At 38.4% G+C, this 18,968-nt stretch overlaps 2 protein-coding genes across 7 annotated transcripts in view; one reads left to right on the top strand and one right to left on the bottom strand.

The window, feature by feature from the left end:
• foxk2b (forkhead box K2b) overlaps positions 1–10,345 on the top strand; it is a 54,351-nt gene extending 44,006 nt beyond the window's left edge. For all 5 annotated transcript variants that reach the window (XM_077202232.1, XM_077202231.1, XM_077202233.1 and 2 more), the window contains 8 exons: positions 1,020–1,211; positions 2,363–2,507; positions 3,492–3,638; positions 5,253–5,446; positions 5,884–6,089; positions 6,910–7,155; positions 7,242–7,454; positions 8,517–10,345. In XM_077202232.1, coding sequence (XP_077058347.1) covers positions 1,020–1,211; positions 2,363–2,507; positions 3,492–3,638; positions 5,253–5,446; positions 5,884–6,089; positions 6,910–7,155; positions 7,242–7,454; positions 8,517–8,719 — 1,546 coding nt within the window. In that variant the 3' untranslated portion in view covers positions 8,720–10,345. The remainder of the gene's footprint in view (positions 1–1,019; positions 1,212–2,362; positions 2,508–3,491; positions 3,639–5,252; positions 5,447–5,883; positions 6,090–6,909; positions 7,156–7,241; positions 7,455–8,516) is intronic.
• Positions 1–18,968, bottom strand: part of LOC143710998 (MIF4G domain-containing protein B) — a 1,123,636-nt gene that overhangs the window by 1,060,622 nt on the left and 44,046 nt on the right. The window lies entirely within an intron of this gene.

Raw genomic sequence — 18,968 nt, 5'->3', positions numbered from 1 at the left:
TCCAAGGGGGCGCTTGTGTGCTTCAAAAAATGTCCTCTTTGCTTAAACAGGTTGTTGTTTATAATTGAAAAGTATATTAAAATGCTGTGAGTCTGTTTACTATGTCAGTAATAGTGGCATAACTTTAAGCAACTTAAAGCGATAGTCGCGAAATTGAGAAATACTGGAAGTGTACTTTTAATTTTGATTTTTCACATTATTGCAAATATTGCTGTTTATTGCTATATTGGTGCATAATATATCCGTTAAAGCTATAATTAACTTTTTTTAAATAAAGGCTTTTTTCAACCTCATTTATTTGAGGAGAATTGTGATGTTGATTTAAACGTGTTAGTTTTAGTTTTTTGTAATGCTGTACTTTTTTTTTATTGTGCATTCTGATTAGCAAAGCTACAATAACTGGTTTCTGTGTGAGCCATGTCATGTTTTCATGGATGAGGTGACTTGTTTACTCCTGGGGCTGTTAGTGTTGAGACTGCATATTAGTTCATCAAGGGGCGTCTAATTTTAGCATCGCTTGGAGATCCACTTATACTCCTGAGCGTTATTACCACAGTCATCTTGGTCATAAGAAAACTTGTGTCTGAAACACATCGAGGGTGTTTACGTGCACCTAATAATCTTACACCGATTACACTTATTAAACCGACTGCACATAAGGTCATATAAACATCATGAACTGTGCTCTTTTATCAAGCAAATGTTGACACACCTAGAGCTTTGCCTGTTTCTGTGGTTTCGTTTTGCATGTAAACAACCTTAATATCCCTACAGGAGCTTATTCGCTGGACTTCATTTATGAAACGCGAGCAGTTTTTATGCATTAATTCTTTAAAACATTCTTACGTGAATGAATATTGTCACTTCAGAGCCTCTTTAAATGTTAAACGCCCTGTTTTCCACCTTACTCCACCCATGTGTTTTGGCTGCTGTTCCCCTTCCTGGCTTCATGTTGATGCTTGTTTGATCCATAAGGATTACATCTCTTTAGTTGATAATTGTCTTTCTCTCTTTCTCAGGTGCACATTTCGGTTCCCCAGTACGAACATCAAAATCACGTTCACGGCACTGGCGAGCGTCAAGCGTGAGAAGAGGGAGCCGGATTCTCCGGTGAAAGCGGTTCAGCCACAGATCTCCCCTTTAACCATCAACATTCCCGATAACATCGCTCACCTCATGAGCCCCTTGCCCTCGCCCACCGGCACCATCAGGTACTCTCTCTCTCACACACACACACTCACTCACTCACACACTCTCACTCATTCACTCTCACACAATCACTCATGCAATCTCACTCACACACTCACTCATTCACACACTTTCACTTACACTCACACACACACACACACAAACTCACTCATGCAATCTCACTCACACACTCACTCATTCACACACTTTCACTTACACTCACACACACACAAACTCACTCACAATCTCACTCACACACACACACTCACTCACTCACACACAAACTCACTCACTCACACAAGCACAACATCAGGTTGAAAAGCTAAATGATTTATGAAAAATATTAGGGATGCTCGATATATCCGTATCGGCCGATATATGTTAATTTTTAATGTTATCAGCCCTATTATAAAATTTGGCCGATATATTTAAAGTGACAAATAATGTATTATTTCCTTCAGCTGAGACACTTCAGATGCGCACTGTTTGCCAGTGGTTTTGAATTTCTTGAAATATGATTGGAATCACTTTTGATTGAGTATTGATATCAGCCAAAATGTTCATTGGTGCATCCCTAAAAATATAACAATATTATGATTGTATTGTCAACGTGAACCTGAGAATATTTTCAGTTTTAATTGTAATTACATTTTTGCTTAATTTAAAAAATATTTTTTGCCTGTTTAGTTATATAGTTAGTATATATATATATATACTTTAAACAAAATAGAAATGTTGCCTTGGCAACTAACTAAAAATATTTCAACTTTTTTTTTGTTTAATTTCATTTAATAATTTAATAGTTTTAGTTAATGAAAACACTTACTGAAAGATAAGATATAATTGATAAAGCAGAATCACATGGAAGTTTTTCTGATCTATGAAGCTTCAAGGCGAGTTGAAACTGAAACGCTGATGTTCGTGCTTCATCGGGTTTGGTTGTTTTGTGAGTGTCTGCGTTTGAATTGTGTGTCTGCAGCTGTGTGTCCTTTATAGGCCACTTCTGATTTGAGTGATTTAATTGAGTTTGGCTTCCCCACAAATGATGCAGTTTCCTGTTCTGAAAATTAAACTCCCTCCTTCCCTGCCTTCCATCTGTTTCCATCGGCCCGTTTTACTAAATGATTTTGGGAGTGTATGGTAATGCATTTTGTGTGTCGTGTGTGTCCCTCAGCGCTGCTAACTCGTGCCCGTCCAGTCCGCGGGGTGCGGGATCCTCCGGCTACAGGCTGGGCCGAATCGTGCCTGACCTGCAGCTCATGAATGACAACTCTCAGTCCGAAAACGACAAAGAGGCGTCAGAAGGAGACAGTCCAAAGGTGCCAAATCTCAGGATAAAACATCACTACCGGGCAAATGTTTGGAAAACTATGATTTATTTTTATTGTTTTTGAAAGAAGTTGCTTATGCTCACCAAGGCTGCATTTATTTGTATGTAAATTATTATGTGAACAGTAAAATTGTGAAAAGTCACTAATTGAAATGAGTGTTTTCTATTGTATTATATATCAAAGCTGATTTTTCAGCATCATTACTCCAGTCTTCAGTGTCACATGATCCTTATGAAATCATTCTAATATGATGATTTAATGCGCAAAACACTTTTCTGATTATTATCAATGTGGAAAACAGTTGTGCTGCTTCATAGTTTTGTGGAATGATACACTACAATTCAAAAGTTTAGGGTAAGTGAGATTTAAAATAATAATCATTTATAAATGCTTTAATCCAGCAAGGATGCATTAAATCAGAAGTTACATTAAAAACTTTTGTTACAAACTATTACAAAGGCATTTATTTCAAAAGATTTCTATTTCAAATAAATGCTGTTCTTTTATATCTATTCAGCAAATAATTCTGAAAGAAATGTATCTCACTCGCTCTCACACACTTACAAAAATATTAATCAGCACAACTGTTTTCAACACTGATAATAATGAGAAATGTTTCTTGATCATCATAATCATTAGAATGATTTCTGAAGGATCATGTGACTGAAGCCTGGAGTAATGATGCTGAACATACAGCTTTGATCACAGGAATAAATTACATTTTTTTAAAAATATATTTTAATAGAAAAAAGTTATTTTAAATATTAATATTTCACAATATTACAGATTTTAGTGTATTTTTATCAAATAAATGCAGCCTTGCTAAGCATTAAAGGCTTCGTTCAAAAACAAATCATAATTATTCCTAGCTTTTGACCGGTAGTGTATAATACCTGGAGAAAACGGTCCATCTATTCTAAACGACTCTGAATGATCTTTAGTTCATGGTCAAATCTCTCTTTCTCTCTCCAGGACGACTCCAAGCCCCCGTACTCGTACGCCCAGTTGATCGTGCAGGCGATCACGATGGCGCAGGACAAGCAGTTAACACTAAACGGCATCTACACACACATCACCAAGAACTACCCGTACTACAGGACGGCAGACAAGGGCTGGCAGGTCAGTATCACACACACACCAGATCATCCAGAGATGAGGCTGTTCACACAGGCTTACGGTCAATCATCCACAATATCTGGAAAGCTGTTTTAAGTAGATGCGCTCTGTTACTCTCTTTGTGTGTAATAAACAGTCACACCAAAAACTATTCAGACACCAGATATCGGTTTTGGATTTTTTTTACTAGTGGGTGCATGACACTATTATAGTTCATTTATGTAAGTGAGGATAGCAAAATGAAGTAAACTGACACATTATACCCAAAAACTCCTCATACAGTGACTACCAGTAAAATTGATCAAAATTTGGGACCAAAATTTTAATCTCACCATGTTTTTGCTGAAATGTTTTTTCTTGAATTGCTAATGTGACCTTTTTACAGCACAGACTGAACAAAATGAAGCATTGTTTGGTCATTGGTTGAGCTAAATGTGTATTATCTTATTGTGTAGTTAAATTTAACATCTGACAGATATTCAACCTAATTCTGTGAGACCGTCTAACAGAAGGACGGACAAAAACAACTTGAATATCAACTGATTTGTTCCTGTCATATTTTATTACCATTTCCTATACTATAGCGAATAAACTGTGATGATGTGATAAATGTTGAAGGTGTCTGAATACATTTTGGTTTGACTATCATTTTACAGTCATATTCAGTCCTTCCAGAAAAACTGGGTTTTTTTGTGATTGTTGTGGGCAAAAATCCTTGATTATGCGGCCTGTTTTCTTTAAAAATGCGATGGAATAAGCGGGATTTTTATGCGATGAAATTGCGGGAATTTGCAAAAATTGCGGGAACTTGCAAAAACTGCGGTTTGATGAAAAAGAGAAAAAAAGTGATTCCCCCAACACCCTGTTCTCACTAGGCTACTACCTTAATGTAAAGAGTCATTTCTTATTACTTCCTTTGATAAGCAAGTATACTACATCATATAAAGTGCTGGGAATATTTAATTTCTCATCTTGTTTTATTTCAGACTGTAACGAGTGTAAATAAGGTGTGGCCCCTTTAAGAGCTGCCCCTGTTGAACTGTCTGCACTGTTATATTGTATGTGCGCCTCGAACACCCCATGTGTGCTGGTAATTTCTGTTTGATGCTGCTTTTATCTTATTTTGTTTATTAAGTAACGATGTGACGGTAGAACGTGTGGCAGACAGTTATACGAATACGATTTGGGAATAAAGAGCGAGTTGTGAGATGCCAATCGCCTCCGTAAGTCTGTCTTGCCTCTGCAATAACTTCAGCTGTGAGCTATCCCGTCGCGTAATTGCTTCACTTCAAAACGTTCCCATGGAAACAGAGGGAAATGGCTGCTCTTGTGTGAAGCAAACGCAACATTTTTCAACTTTCTGTTAAGATATATGTGACTTTTGCAACGAAAATGCGAGGATTATGAAATCATGCAAGCCCCGTATATTTTGCAGAGAAATCGTCAATTTATGCGGCGAAAGTGCGGCGTATTTGAAAAATGCCGCCCCCGCATGTAAATGTGGACTTTGCCTGATTATGCACTACATCATGTGATCGCATAATCGCGTTTTTCTGGAGGGACTGCATATTGGATAAAGATTTCAGTGGACAGTGTGAATAAATTTCTCTGTTTCAGAACTCGATTCGTCACAACCTGTCCCTGAATCGGTACTTCATCAAAGTCCCGCGCTCACAGGAGGAGCCGGGCAAGGGTTCGTTCTGGAGGATCGACCCGTCGTCCGAGAGCAAGCTGGTGGAGCAGGCCTTCAGGAAACGCAGGCCGCGGGGCGTCCCCTGCTTCAGGACCCCGCTGGGACCCCTCTCGTCCAGGTCCCAACAATAACTGTTATCACATGCCATTTCACGCAACTCCAAAATATATAAGTCAAGTTTTATATATAGAGGACAAGATTAACACAACCAAAGTGCTTTACAATACAATAAAAAGTAGAGGGGAAAAAAAAAAAAACTAGAGATAAATATGAAGTATCAAAATATTAGTGGATTAATTTGCATTTTTGCTTGTAAAAATGTCACTAAATCTTTATTTTTGTGATAAACGCTAGTTATGATGATCTTAAATGTTGCATTAGACACCACTGTTTAATAGAAAGTTTGAAAGAACAGCATTTATTTGAAATCACTTTTGATGTCGTTGCTGAATAAAAGTATTAGTTACTTTTAAGTAAAAAAATCTTGCTGGCCCCAAACTTCTCAGGAGTAGTGTATGTGAAATGTGTTCTGATGTGTTGCGTGTTTGATGACAGGAGCGCCCCGGCGTCGCCCAATCATGCGGGCGTTCTCTCCGCCCACTCCAGCGGCGTCCAGACTCCCGACAGCCTATCACGCGAAGGCTCACCGGTTCCCATGGAGCCCGAGCCCGCCTCGGCTCCGCCCCCTTCTGCTGCTGCTGCTGCTGTCCAACCCAAACTAGCCGTGATTCAGGAGGCCCGTTTTACCCAGAACACCTCAGGTACTCCATCACAGATGAACAAACATTCACTTGAGCTGATCTTTTTGGATCAGAAATTCACAATCTTTGTTTTCTTTCAGTTCTTGACATTAGAATTTTTTCTTTGGCTTCAAAGCATTAACGGCGGTTGTTATAATATATATATATATTTACACTTTTTTTAACAACCGCTGTTAATGCTTTGAAACCTATTTATAATGCTATATATATTTATTTTTCATAATAAGTTTATTTTTTTTATCATTAGTTTTATCTGTATTGGTCTGATTTAGATTATTTTTTTATAATAATATAGACAACTCATTTAAAAAAAAAGTATAATTATTTTTGTTATTAAATAATCACCGCTTACCAGTATCAGTCAGAATCAGTAGAATACTAATTTGTTTTGTTTGTTTAATGAGCCTTAACATAAAAAATCAACGCTTTGTTTTCATATAAATAATAATAATAAATGTGCAGTTTTCATCCGTATCAGTCAGAATCTCTGCATCAATATTGTTTATTAGTTTACAGTGAAATTGTAGACTACTTATTATGTGTTTGTTCGTTTGTTTGTTTTATGAGCCTTAACAGAAATAATAAACACTTTGTTTTCATATAAATAATAATAATAAATATTAAACATGCAGTTTTCATCTGTATCTATCAGAACCATTGCATCGATATTGTATATTAGGTTAAAGTACAATTGTGGACTTCTCTTTGTCTTTGTCAAACATAAGCTCTTACTGGTACCAGTCAGAATCTGTGCATCAGTGGTATATAACAGTAGACATAAGATCACTGAGCATGTGCATGTTTTCTCTCTCTCTCTCAGTGTCTCCCATCACCACCCAGCCGGTCCTGATCGCGGTCCAGCGCCCGTTGACTCAGTCGATGAAGCCCGTGACATACGCGTTGGCCACCCCCGTCACGTCCTCCACGTGTGCGCAGCCCCTGATGCAGACGGTGCACGTGGTCCACCAGATCCCTGCGATGACCGTCAGTGCCCTGAGCGGAGCAAACCTGCAGAACGCCATCAAGACAGAGCCGCTGGAGAACGGGGAGTACGAGGAGGTCAAAGGTGACGAGCGCAGGTCAAGGAACATGAACTGGTTTTCATTTCTTCAGATAACGTTAGTAACAAACGTATGTTCTGTCTCTCTTTAGTCAAGGTAGAGTCGATTCCTGGCATCGCTCACGGCTCTATAGGCTCAGCCAATAGGATCATTCAGAGCAGCGCCGGAGCCACGCCCCTTCAAACGGTTACCATAGTGCAACAAGCCCCATTGGGTCAGCACCAACTGCCAATCAAAGCCATCACCCAAAATGGCACTCATGTAATGCCTATTGCCACGGCAATACAGAGCCAGGCTAACTCAGGTATTCCATTATTAATGATATAATTAGAGGAAGGATATTATTACAGAACAGTGGAATTTAAAGTCCCCCTGTAGTCAATTTTATCACTTAAAACTCTTCTTTGATCACCAAAATGACATATTTAAGTGTTTTTTTATTCCTTAAAATAGCTTGAATGTAACTCGACACCCTTGCCTCATTTTGTATGCTCGGTTCTATGAATATGCAAATGAGCCCCGCCTCCACTCACTCCAGCTCAGACATCCACTCGTTGACGATCACACGTTGATCTGATTGGTTACAAGGAAGTTTGTGACGTCAGAAACACCAGCGATTTCAAATCGTGTTTTTGAGACTGTATTTGGTTCTGCGGTTTTAAGGAGAAAATACTCAGCAATGGTGTCGACTTATGAATTTACACATGGTTTGTCTTAAAGCATATTAAAAACACAGACATATAAACATTAAAAACCACACGGGGACTTTAAATACAACATTTTTTCTTTGTTGGTTTTGTTGTTGTTCACTTTCACGCATATGTGCATATATATTTAATAGTGATGAGGGGGTCACACATCCTGTCCATGTTAATAATGGTCTAATTTGACAAGTTTCTGCTAAGTGATAGATGAATTTGCTTCAAAATATTGTTTGACTGGGCGAAGGAAAACATTTAATTCTATTTAAATGGCAAATGGCAAGTCTGCTTATTTGTGTTATCCTACCTCTGGATGATTATATGCACTTTATTATATGCATTTTTTTTCCCTACTGTATTCAACCGTGTCCAACCTAATATTGCGTTCACGCCATTACGGTCATTTTGAAAATATATATAGCTTACAAGTTGTAATTACGAGCTCTATGAGGATGTGAACACTTTACACAGGTTGAAATCTCGTTATTACAACATGGTGTGAATGCACCTTAAGACGACTTAAGAATCTTATGTTAAATGTCTCTTTCTGTTTGTTTTGAAAACATTTAATCCTGTTTAAACGGGTTATCCTAACTCCTTACTGTATGCACTTTAAGACTTGGGAGGGAATCTTATGTTAAATGTCTCTTTCTGCTTGTCTTCAGTGTCGAGTCCGTTACACATGTTGGCCACTCACGCCTCGGCGTCCGCCTCTCTCCCCACGAAGAGGCAGAACGGTGAAAAAGCAAGTGAGCCGCCGGAGAGCAAACGATTGAAAACCGAGGACGAAGAACAGAAAATCGCCTCTGACCCGAACGGGACCGCCGCGGACACAGACTCCACCAACCAGCACGGCAACCACAACTAGTCACGCATTATACACCACCACTTTCCCTCCTTCTGTTTTTCTTTTTTTCCTTTTTCTTTTCCTCTCATCACGGTTTCTCTTCCATCCAGCTCATGGTGCCAAAACTGGAGGCTTTCACGCTGGACAACCGCTGTTAACCTTTTCAAGTGAAGCAAAAATAAATTCTAATGTCAAAAAAAAGAAAACCAAACGCATAAAATAGCGTCCGTTACTGTTGTAATATGATGTTTTTTCGCAGCAACCAGCTGCCTGTTTTCCGTTTTATGACTCGAGCCTGATTGAACAAGAACTCTTACCCCCGAAACACAAGAGCAACTGCCATCTGGTCCGTAACTGGGCATTTTATTACAGACTTTCACAGACCCTGCAGATGTTGTCCGATCGGAGGCGTTTGATTGGCTAGGATTCTGCTCTTGGGAGTCACGGTGATATTTAGCATCTCGCAGCCAAAATTGGAAGCATCTTTAAAAAAAAAAAAAAAAAAGCACTCTTTCCTGGATGTTTTGCGACATGCGATGCCCTCCGGATGTGCAGATGTTGATCCTCTGCGGACCGTCGGAACCCGAAAGATTCTAGAACCTCCGGAACCCTTGCGTTGTTCACAGTAGACTGAGAATTCCAGAACTCCCGCTTGTGGAATCTGGATCTCTGACAGCGGAACACGGGCTTCCATCCAACATTCCAAAGTTTGGCAATCAGATTGTGGAGGGGGAAAGGCCAAGAGGATGTCCTGGAATGGAATTACACACCATGAACCACAAATAGGTTGATGTTGTTTTCTTTTTTCCTTTTTTTAATAGTGCATTCTAGGGCTGTATGTGGAGACTGTCTTCAGCCAAAGGGATCAAAATATTCCGAAACACATCACATATTCCGAAACTTTCGGCAGCTAGCCTGACAGCATCACCCACAATCCCCTGCAATTGTCGTAGTGGATAATATGCAGTATTTTGTCGTTCATACGTGGAGCGTAGGATCTGGGTGTGTTTTCATTTATAGAGACGTTTTAAAAAGTAATAATAACAATAACGATATATATAAGCAGCAGCATACGAGCAGAAGAGGATTTGGGACGCCCGTCTCTTTTCTGCTCTGTGAAACTAAGCGTAGTTTCTTTTCTAAGATGGAGAAAAATGTATTAATGGAGTATTTCCTTCCTATGTGTTTTCCTTTGTTTATTTTTAAATCTGAGCAAAACCGCCTTTGTTACACTGACATATTTTCATACATGCACAGATGCTCGAGCGGACGTGTCATTTCCATGTGTAGTTGAACTGTTTTCATCCAGCTTGCATGTAACGGACTAGACAAACATACCTGATCCGGCGATTTAAACGTAATCCAGAAGAAAAAAAACACAAGAACCTGCTTTGAATCGGACCAGATCTGCACTTGATTAGACTCCTTTTGTTTACTTTTTCCCCCGTTTTCTTTGTTTTGTTCCCTTTTTGTTTTTGGGCTGTATTGGTGTAGGCCGATTGTGTCTGCTTAATGATTTGATTCCGGTCAGGCCGTTGAGTCTGACTGATTATGTTTCAAACAAAAGCAAAAAAAAAAAATATGATTGATGTTTGTTCTGCTTCAGTGGGTCAATGCTTTTTTTTTATAAATTAATTTAAAACCTTACGCTGATGATGTTATGGTCTTTTCTTTGATCAAATTAGTCTTTTCATACATTGACATGTCATATATATATATATATATATTGGTGATTTTAAATTGTTTGTAGGGGTGAATACAAAGTTTGGGACTAACAATTTATGTTTTTGAAATAAGTCTCATGCTCTCAATGCAGCATTTATTTGATCAAATATACAGTAAGATATTAATATTGAAATATTGCCATTTCAAATAACGGTTTTCTATTGCAATATATTTTAAAATGTAATTTATTCCTGCAATCAAAGCTAAATTTTCAGCATCATTCAATGTCACTTGATCCTTCAGAAATATTATATTATGATGATTTGATGATCAAGACACATTTCTGATTATTATCAGTGTTGAAAACTTTGTGAACAGTTGTGCTGCATATTGTTCATGTGGGAATTATGATGCATTGTTCATTTTAGGCCAAGATTTTTCTGGCTTGTTGCACCGATAGCACCACAGTGATGTCACATATTTTCTAATCCTCAAACATTAACTTACATTAGTGAAGTTGATGCTAATTAAGATCACTAACACTAATTGAAAAACTAGTTCAAATATTCAATTATGTTGCAGTTTCATTCTAACCTCTGTTTTTTAAAAGCAATATAGTTTTCTCAACAGTACTTGCAAAATTAAATGGAAGCAATTTTAGTTGAATTTAGTTAGTCCCAAAATAATGGTCGTCTTCTCACTAAGGTAAGATGTGAAATCCATAATCAATTTTCAGATTTATCTATGAGATGCCTGCTGAAGACAATTAAACTATCTAGATGGTAATTTCTCAGCTCACCACTGTGTGGCGCTGGTGTGTAAGCGTTCATTGGCTGTATGTGGCAGCAGAACTCAAATGGCTTCTGATATTGTGTATGAAAAAAGGTCCATTTCAAGTCCTGTCGTCCTACAGATGATCTTAACCTGCTGTATTGGTAATCTGGTCTAGATTTTTCTTAAAACCCGCCGAAAATAGTTTAACCTTTAGCCTCTTTTCATAAGGTGAATCTCGAGAGAATACGAGCTCTTAAGAGCACTTTTATTAAAGATGATTTGATTGACCTGTACAACCCTCCTGAGGGGCTCGTCCTCTCGGTTGAGTTTTGACCTCTTTTAGTGCTGAATTTGAACATGCAAAATGGCGTCTTGTTTATTCAGCCTGAGATTTGCTTTAACGGCCGAAAGGTTTTAGTAACTTAAAATGATATTGCATTCGAATAAAATAATGGTTTTGTGTTTATCTGGCTCTAGTAGATCATGATGATGTTTAATGTGATTAAGATTTCAGGTCAGTTTTGATGAAATCCCCTTAATGAGAGTTAAGGTGCGGTCACTTTTACACATGCGCGGGAACATTTCGCGGGCGAATCTGCGCGTTCGAAGGTTTCGCGTGAGGCTGAACTAGTTCCACACGCGGATTTCGCTAAATTTAAAGTTCGAATTCGCCTAGTTAGTCGACAGAAAGCTGCTTGTGAAAGTGATTTCCTTGTGAGCTGTGCCTTATTCATTGCTACTCTTCTGACAATGGACCTTTTTTCGGTAATGTGATCGTATTCTGAATACGAGACCGTTACCCGCAATGTGAAAACCATAGGTGAAAACCCTAGTAAAGTGAATGGAAATTATTTGAGTTTAGCATGAAATGTTCTTGATATTCTTCATGATATCCTCAGACAGCAGGAAAAGGCAGCAGCAGATCACAGGTAACTCTATCTGATAGAGCGCGAGACTGTGGGAGGTAAATTAAGGCTCTAATGAACACATCTCACTGGCACACAGACGTGGGATGAGTTGTCATGGCGACCGGGAGCTGAGTGATGCTGATGAGAGTTGCGGAACCTGAGATTGTCTTTGTGTGTGTGTGTCAGACGCTAGCATCCGTCTACAACACACCTTTTCAAACGCGTCTCCTCTAAATAAAGCAGGACCTTGTGACAAACTCACATCTGATGCAGAAATTACTGGATGTCTCAGGCCACATATTGAAAGAAAAGCCAGACAGGCATCGGACAGTTTGCATGCAAACATTTTTGCTTTGAGATGTTTTGCTTAGCAGTTGTAAAAGAGGAACTTTTAAGTATGGATTATGAATCATCTAAAATTGTTAGCTTTTGGAATAACATATACTTCTCATATGATTTCTTTATGCAGATTTCCAGGGCATGTGGAACAGAAGATCAATACTACATTTGCCACAATGAGCAAGTATGCAACAGAGTAGCCTACCCACAATGCAATATGTTTGACTTGAAAAGTGCTCATATTTGGTAAAAGGGTGAATTCATGCTTACTGGGTACAAAAAAAGTGCACTGAAATGAAATCCAAAAAGGAGGGAATACAAATATATAAAATTCATTACATTTTGATTCATTATAGGTTCATGATTATTTTATTGTTTTGAAATACTGAGAATATGAGTTTATGCAACCTACAACTACTATAGCCAACTTTACATATTATCGTTTTATCACAGCTTTATTTGCTGGATATAAGTATATATTCACAGTATAAGGTAAAGCAATATAACAAATCTGCTTGATCGTTTAAATTGTCGCATCGCACAGCTCTGTATAAAGTTGGATAGTCAGTACATCCAATTTTACACACATACATACAGTATAGCCTACTGAAATAAAGCTTTACTATATACATTATATATATAGTTAAATTATACTGTAAGGCACGAAGATATTATGATAGTATTAACATTAGCATTATGATTTTCTGTAAAGCTGCTCTAAAACAAAACAATGTCTTATTGTGAAACTTTCGATAATAAACTTTTTCAATATGTTGCTTTAATTGTAGCTAAATATAGTCTCTTTCCTGTTAGCGATAAGCTCGTTCCAGACCCCTCTAGATCATCTTGTGGTGCTTTGAGAGCTATTTTATCCTGACACTAATCTAGATCCTCTGCTAGCCCACAACCCTGTTTCTGACCCCTGACACAGAGGGCAGTGAGGGATTAGCCACAATCTGATTATCTCGCTGTTGTTTTGCTAACAAGCTTCTTTGGCTGTTTGGCCAAACTTTTTCAGTAGTCTGGGTCACTAAATTTAGTTAGTCTCCATCTCTGTAGCCGAGGTTATATATTTACATCTTCAAAAAGGTGCTATGGTGTGTGTGTGTGTGGAATGGAAATGTACCATTTTCATAATTAGGGGCTGTTCACACGACTCCATTTTCAACTAAAAACGTAAAACCTTTTATGCGTTTTTGGATATTCGTTTACATGACAACAGCGTTTTGGGTGCCTGTAAACGAAAAGTTTTGAAAACCGGTTTCAAAGTGCAAGTTTTTGAAAACGGTCTCAGTGTAATCTACAAGAACGCGAATTTCTGAAGATGATGACATCATGCACATGCGTATTACATATTCAGTCTATAGTGTTTCATCGCCATCTAATGGCTTGGCAGCAGAACACAGCGTTTTCGGTCGTTTTCGCGGATCCGTGTGAATGGGGATCGTTTTGACAAGGGTGTCGTCCGTATGCGGAAAACTCGAAGGAAAAACGTCTCCGTTTTAAGCATATCGTTGTCGTGTAAACGTACCCTTACTTGGTCAAAAAGAATCATGCTACCAAAATACTAAGGTAATTTGAACATGGTACCATTGTAATACTAAAGTTTTGTTGTTGTTTTTGAAAACACTTTAGAATTTGAGGTCAATAAATTTGACTGTCAAGGAGGATACACATGAGGTTTTCACTTACATGAAGATATATTGTGGTATTGGAGAATTTGGGTTTTTTAGGTCACATATCAGCGATGTACTAAAAACGGAAAAGTTTTTCCTTTGCATTTTTCGTGCACAGATGTTGTCAAAACGATCCCCGTTCACACGGATAACGAAAACGACTAAAAACACTGTGTTATTGATGCCAGGCCAGTAGTTGGCTATGTCACTTTGTAAAGAAATACTACGCTCCTATAGACTGAACATACACGTGCATTACGTCAACTTATTTTTTTTAAGTCTTTTTGTAGTTTTACATGAAAACGATAACAGTACTGTTTTCAAAAACTTGCATTTTAAAACCCGTTTTCAAAAGCTTGCATTTTAATAAAGTACCGTGGTAATATCAAGGTTTTTCGGTCATGGTAGGATTAGATTTCTCTCAAAGTCAAGAAAGCTGCTTCCAGTTTCCACAAACCAAAATTTCATGACAATGATTTATTGAGCAACTGCCAAGTGAGGGTGAATAATTCCCTATGAAAATGCTAATAAATGGCGATGTTTAGTCGTAGTTCTCATCCGCATATTGAAGCCTGATGCGGTCGAGACCGTGTACGTGCCACAACAACACACGCTCAACAATCACAGCCGCTGACAATCGCTCCAGTGTTTATCAGCTATTTTCAGCGGATGGCTCATTGATTGATCCCTTGTGATCCTTATTTTGAGATCACAAAGCCGAACAACAATCTCTTTTGTGTTTGGAGTGTGGAATTCTGTGGCATTCGGGCCCGCGAGGAGATTACATTATGAAAGAGACTCAGGTTAGCTTGGTTAGGATCAGCTAGTGCTAACTTCCACCTGTTTTTAGCTCTGTCTGCTGTTGTTTTGCACTGGACGCAGGTGGTGTGTTTGGGATAAGTGTGTTTGTGTGTTGTTCTTGGGTCAGATGGGACAGACGGGTCCTCAGACTCCCTCGTGGAGGCGCTCTAGAGCAGCAGATGTGTGCTGGAGCAAATCTGCAATTAAATTGACCTCTTTCTATCAGACTCCAGGATGTAAATGAATGCATTTCTCACTATTCGGTGTCTGTCGGCTTTCTCGTCCAGTAATGCTGGCGTAACGACAGCAGGAGAAGCGAGTTTACGGAGAGAGTGTGTAATTTCCTCTGTGAAAACCAAATGACGTTTGGCAGGACTGTTCTCCTTGTTATCATAGTGAATATTTATTCCAACTTTATTATAACTTTGCGTGAGGAACAGATGCAAGTTTTTCCACCACATAGTAGATCATAATTATGATATAAAAATGCCTACAATTAATGACATTAATTGAAATTATGAGAGAAGACATGTATGACAGTCATAACTATGACATAAAATTTCAAAATGAATACATAAAAAGATATTATAAGATAAAAAGACATAAGAATGTATCATTACATTTTTTTCCATCTCGTAAATTTTACTTAATTTGTCAGTTCCTCATAATTTCAACATGTCATCATAAATATGACTTTTAAATATCATACTTTAGCTTTTTTCCATAATTTTGGCATCTCGTTATTTCTACTTGTATCATTATGATTTATCAAAGCATGATTTTTTTCTTATATGGTGTAATTGAGCTCTCACTTAAATGGATTATTGAATTATATTTTTTCCATCTACTTTGGGCGTATGAAAAACAGAAGCTCTAACATTTTATTTACAGAAGAAGAAAAAAAGCTAATGTGGAAAGGGAATGACATGAGGGTGAAAAAATGATGACAGAATTGTCATTTATTTGTGAACTTTTTGTGCTTTTGCAGGTTATTTGGACCCATTTTAGATGGACTTTCTGCAAACCAAACTTCATCAAAATCATCCTGAAGCTCCATTTTTCATATATGGTAATGATAAATGTCTCCATGTCGCTCACAATCACTTAGTCATAAAGAGCATATTGTGACTCTTAAGATGTGATTTTATCATGTTTTGACCCATTAAAAGCTGCACTATGTAACTTTTCCGCCGCTTGAGGGCGTACATTCAAAACAACAACAACAACGGCTTAGCTTGATTCATATACAACGAGACATTCAGACAATAAGACTAACACTGTCTTCTGTGTTTTCAACTTTTCTGTCAGTAAAGGAATCCAACCAATCACTCACCTGTCTATTAAATGCAATATCGGCGTCTGTCCAGTTGAAGTTTGTCACGAAGTTCTCTCCATTTAGGAAATGCCACACCGTTGTTCATCCTGGTTTTATTTCTCTTCTTGTCCCAAAATCTTCTTGGGTCATTTGGTTGACATTTCCGTTTATGGGACTTGTCTTGGTCGACAGAACCAGCTGCAAACGGTAAAGAATAATTGTGTTCCATAGCGACTGCGAGACACATGCTAGTTGCTTGATAGACTCTACAGCTACAACTTCTGCATTTGTCCACGAGACTGTTGCCATGGTTTTTACTGCAGTAAAAGCCGTAACCGAGGGTAACACGGACATGACGTCATTGACTGGCGACTCCCTCACACCTGCTCACACGTCCCGTTTCTTTTGTTGAAATCGCTGTTTTCTCACGATTTACAAATAGCTGGGAACATTTGGGATATTATAAGAAATCAACTGGGGCCGGTTTCACAAAGATAGACTTTGACTATGACTTAGATTTAGTAGATAGTCAGACTTCAGATAGACATCTAAATCATACTGTTGCACAAAGCACTTAAGACTCTGACTATCTTAAGTAGGACTATACTGCAATGCATTCTGGGTAAAATAAGACACTTTTCAAAAAAAAAAACATGGCGGATCGAGTAAGCGCATTCAACCGCTTAGTGCAGTTTACCCCAGCGGAAAATATGTGTTTGTTGGAGGAGTATAACAGTTACAAGGACTTGGGAAATTTAGCAGAGAATGTAGTAACAAGAAGAAATGTTTAATTTGGAAAAAGATTGCTACGACAGTTAACAACTGTGGCGAGCAGGACCAGGACGAGAGCCTTGAGAGACCGGCGCGAGGCCGGTTGCGTGAGTGATAATGAACGTCACCTGTGAGACGCACCGGTCTCGATCTTCAGCGTCGTCGCTCCTCCTTTAATGCTTCCGCTCCTCCTTTAATGCTTCCGCTCCTCCATGAGAGATGCGAGACCGGTGTGTCCTCGTCCTGCTCGCCACTACAGCGTTAATCCGACCGTAGAGCAGAGCGTTAAAGACGTACAGAAAATATACAAAAACATGGTACAAGATGCCAAAAAAGAAATATTTAAGAGGAAATATGATAAAAACCCTTTCCCTTCTCATAGCTCTCTCCATAACATCGTCAGCAAACCACAATGAGCCATTTTCCCTTTTCTTTTGGCTGTTTGTAATGTAACTGTTTGTTACTGCTGGTTGCCAAGGTAACAGAGTCTTAGACCTAAGTTAGCCTGGGGTAAGGCGTCTCATTTTTTTGGTCTAAATTAAGTCAGTCTTTATTTTTGCGAAACAGTCTAACTTGCATTAGAATAGTCTATGAGCAAATTTTAGACTTCTCTAACACAATAGACCGGTCTAAAATAGCTTTGTTAAACCGGCCCCTAAACAAAATATCTAACACTGGCCTAGTGGTTTTTGGATATTTTACTGCAAAAATCTTACATAGTGCACCTTTAACATCTACTATTTTGGCATGAGGAGCCTGAACTCATGAAACAAGTGTCCAAACGGAAACATCACGTCAAACGGCCAAACTAAACTCAACCAGATGGAAAACAGACTGAGGTGTGTTTTTTGTTTCCTCACCTTATGAACACAATGCCAGTGTTGTATTCTCGCAATAACTTTTGCGGAAGTTATAACGCAATAACTTGCAGAATGCCTTCTAATTTTAGCTCTTGGTGTTTGTGAAAGACTTTTTTTCTTACAGCCATTGTTTACGTCATTGGTTGACAGCTTATTACTCACGTTTTCAGCTTGAGTTATAAGTTGACATGTCAGGCCTCTCAAGCAAACAGGTCAGTGTTGCGAAAGTATCACAGAGTACAAAATACCTCTTCTTTATCAGTTTTAAGTCAACATGAGATCAGAATTGACCTAGTTAACTTATTGTATGTTCCTAATGGGCTATTTAAAAAAAGAAAAGGTTTCGCACAAATTGAATAGCTTCTTTACTTCTTGGACAACTTTATTTGTATGTATTTGGCTGATGTCATCCTAGGCCAAGCAAACTATTGGATTATGTTATTCAGTAGCCGAATCGCTTCAGGAGAAGAGTATAGTCCTCAGTAATCATCTCCATCCTGGTACAAAATAACCACTTTTCACCAGTCAATCTGGTCTTAATATATAAAATCAAGTTTTGCTGAATATCCCAAACATGTCTCATTGAATGTCTCAAAACATGTCTCAGGACCCCATTGAAGTCACTATATGGAGAAAACTCCTGGAATGTTTTCCTCGAAAACCTTAAAGTCCCTGTAAAGGTAATAAAAAAAAAAGAAAATTCTAAACACATTAGAAATGTTAGAAATGTATTGCTTAAACATATTACAAAGACTGTGAACTGTGAAGTACTGAATTGTGGAGCTAGACCGTTAAACAGTTTTTAACCTGATTGCTATTTTCCGGATTTTTTGGGAAAAATCGCCCCTACCTGATGATGCACTGGAGTGCCTGAGGCAGACCGCTCCCCTAACAATATAAATAGAGCACATTCGCATCAGTTTGCCGCTCAATCGCGAGTTACTGTCAGTATTATTAGTTACTACAGCTTACAGTTCGCTAGTTAGCTATGTCTTCGTCACGGAAATGCGCACTACCTGGATGCGATCACTTACACAACAGATCGGTGTCCTTATTTAAATTTACAAAATACGATCACATCAAGAAGAGGTGGATTAATTTTGTGAAGAGCCACCTTGATAGAGAGCTGAGGATCACCACCAAAACCCGCCTCTGTAGTGA

This window comes from Siphateles boraxobius, unplaced genomic scaffold, assembly GCF_051911475.1.
Source record: "Siphateles boraxobius isolate OS27281-9 unplaced genomic scaffold, OSU_SipBor_1 49, whole genome shotgun sequence".
Lineage (NCBI taxonomy): Eukaryota > Metazoa > Chordata > Actinopteri > Cypriniformes > Leuciscidae > Siphateles > Siphateles boraxobius.
This window is presented reverse-complemented; position numbering and strand designations above follow the sequence as displayed.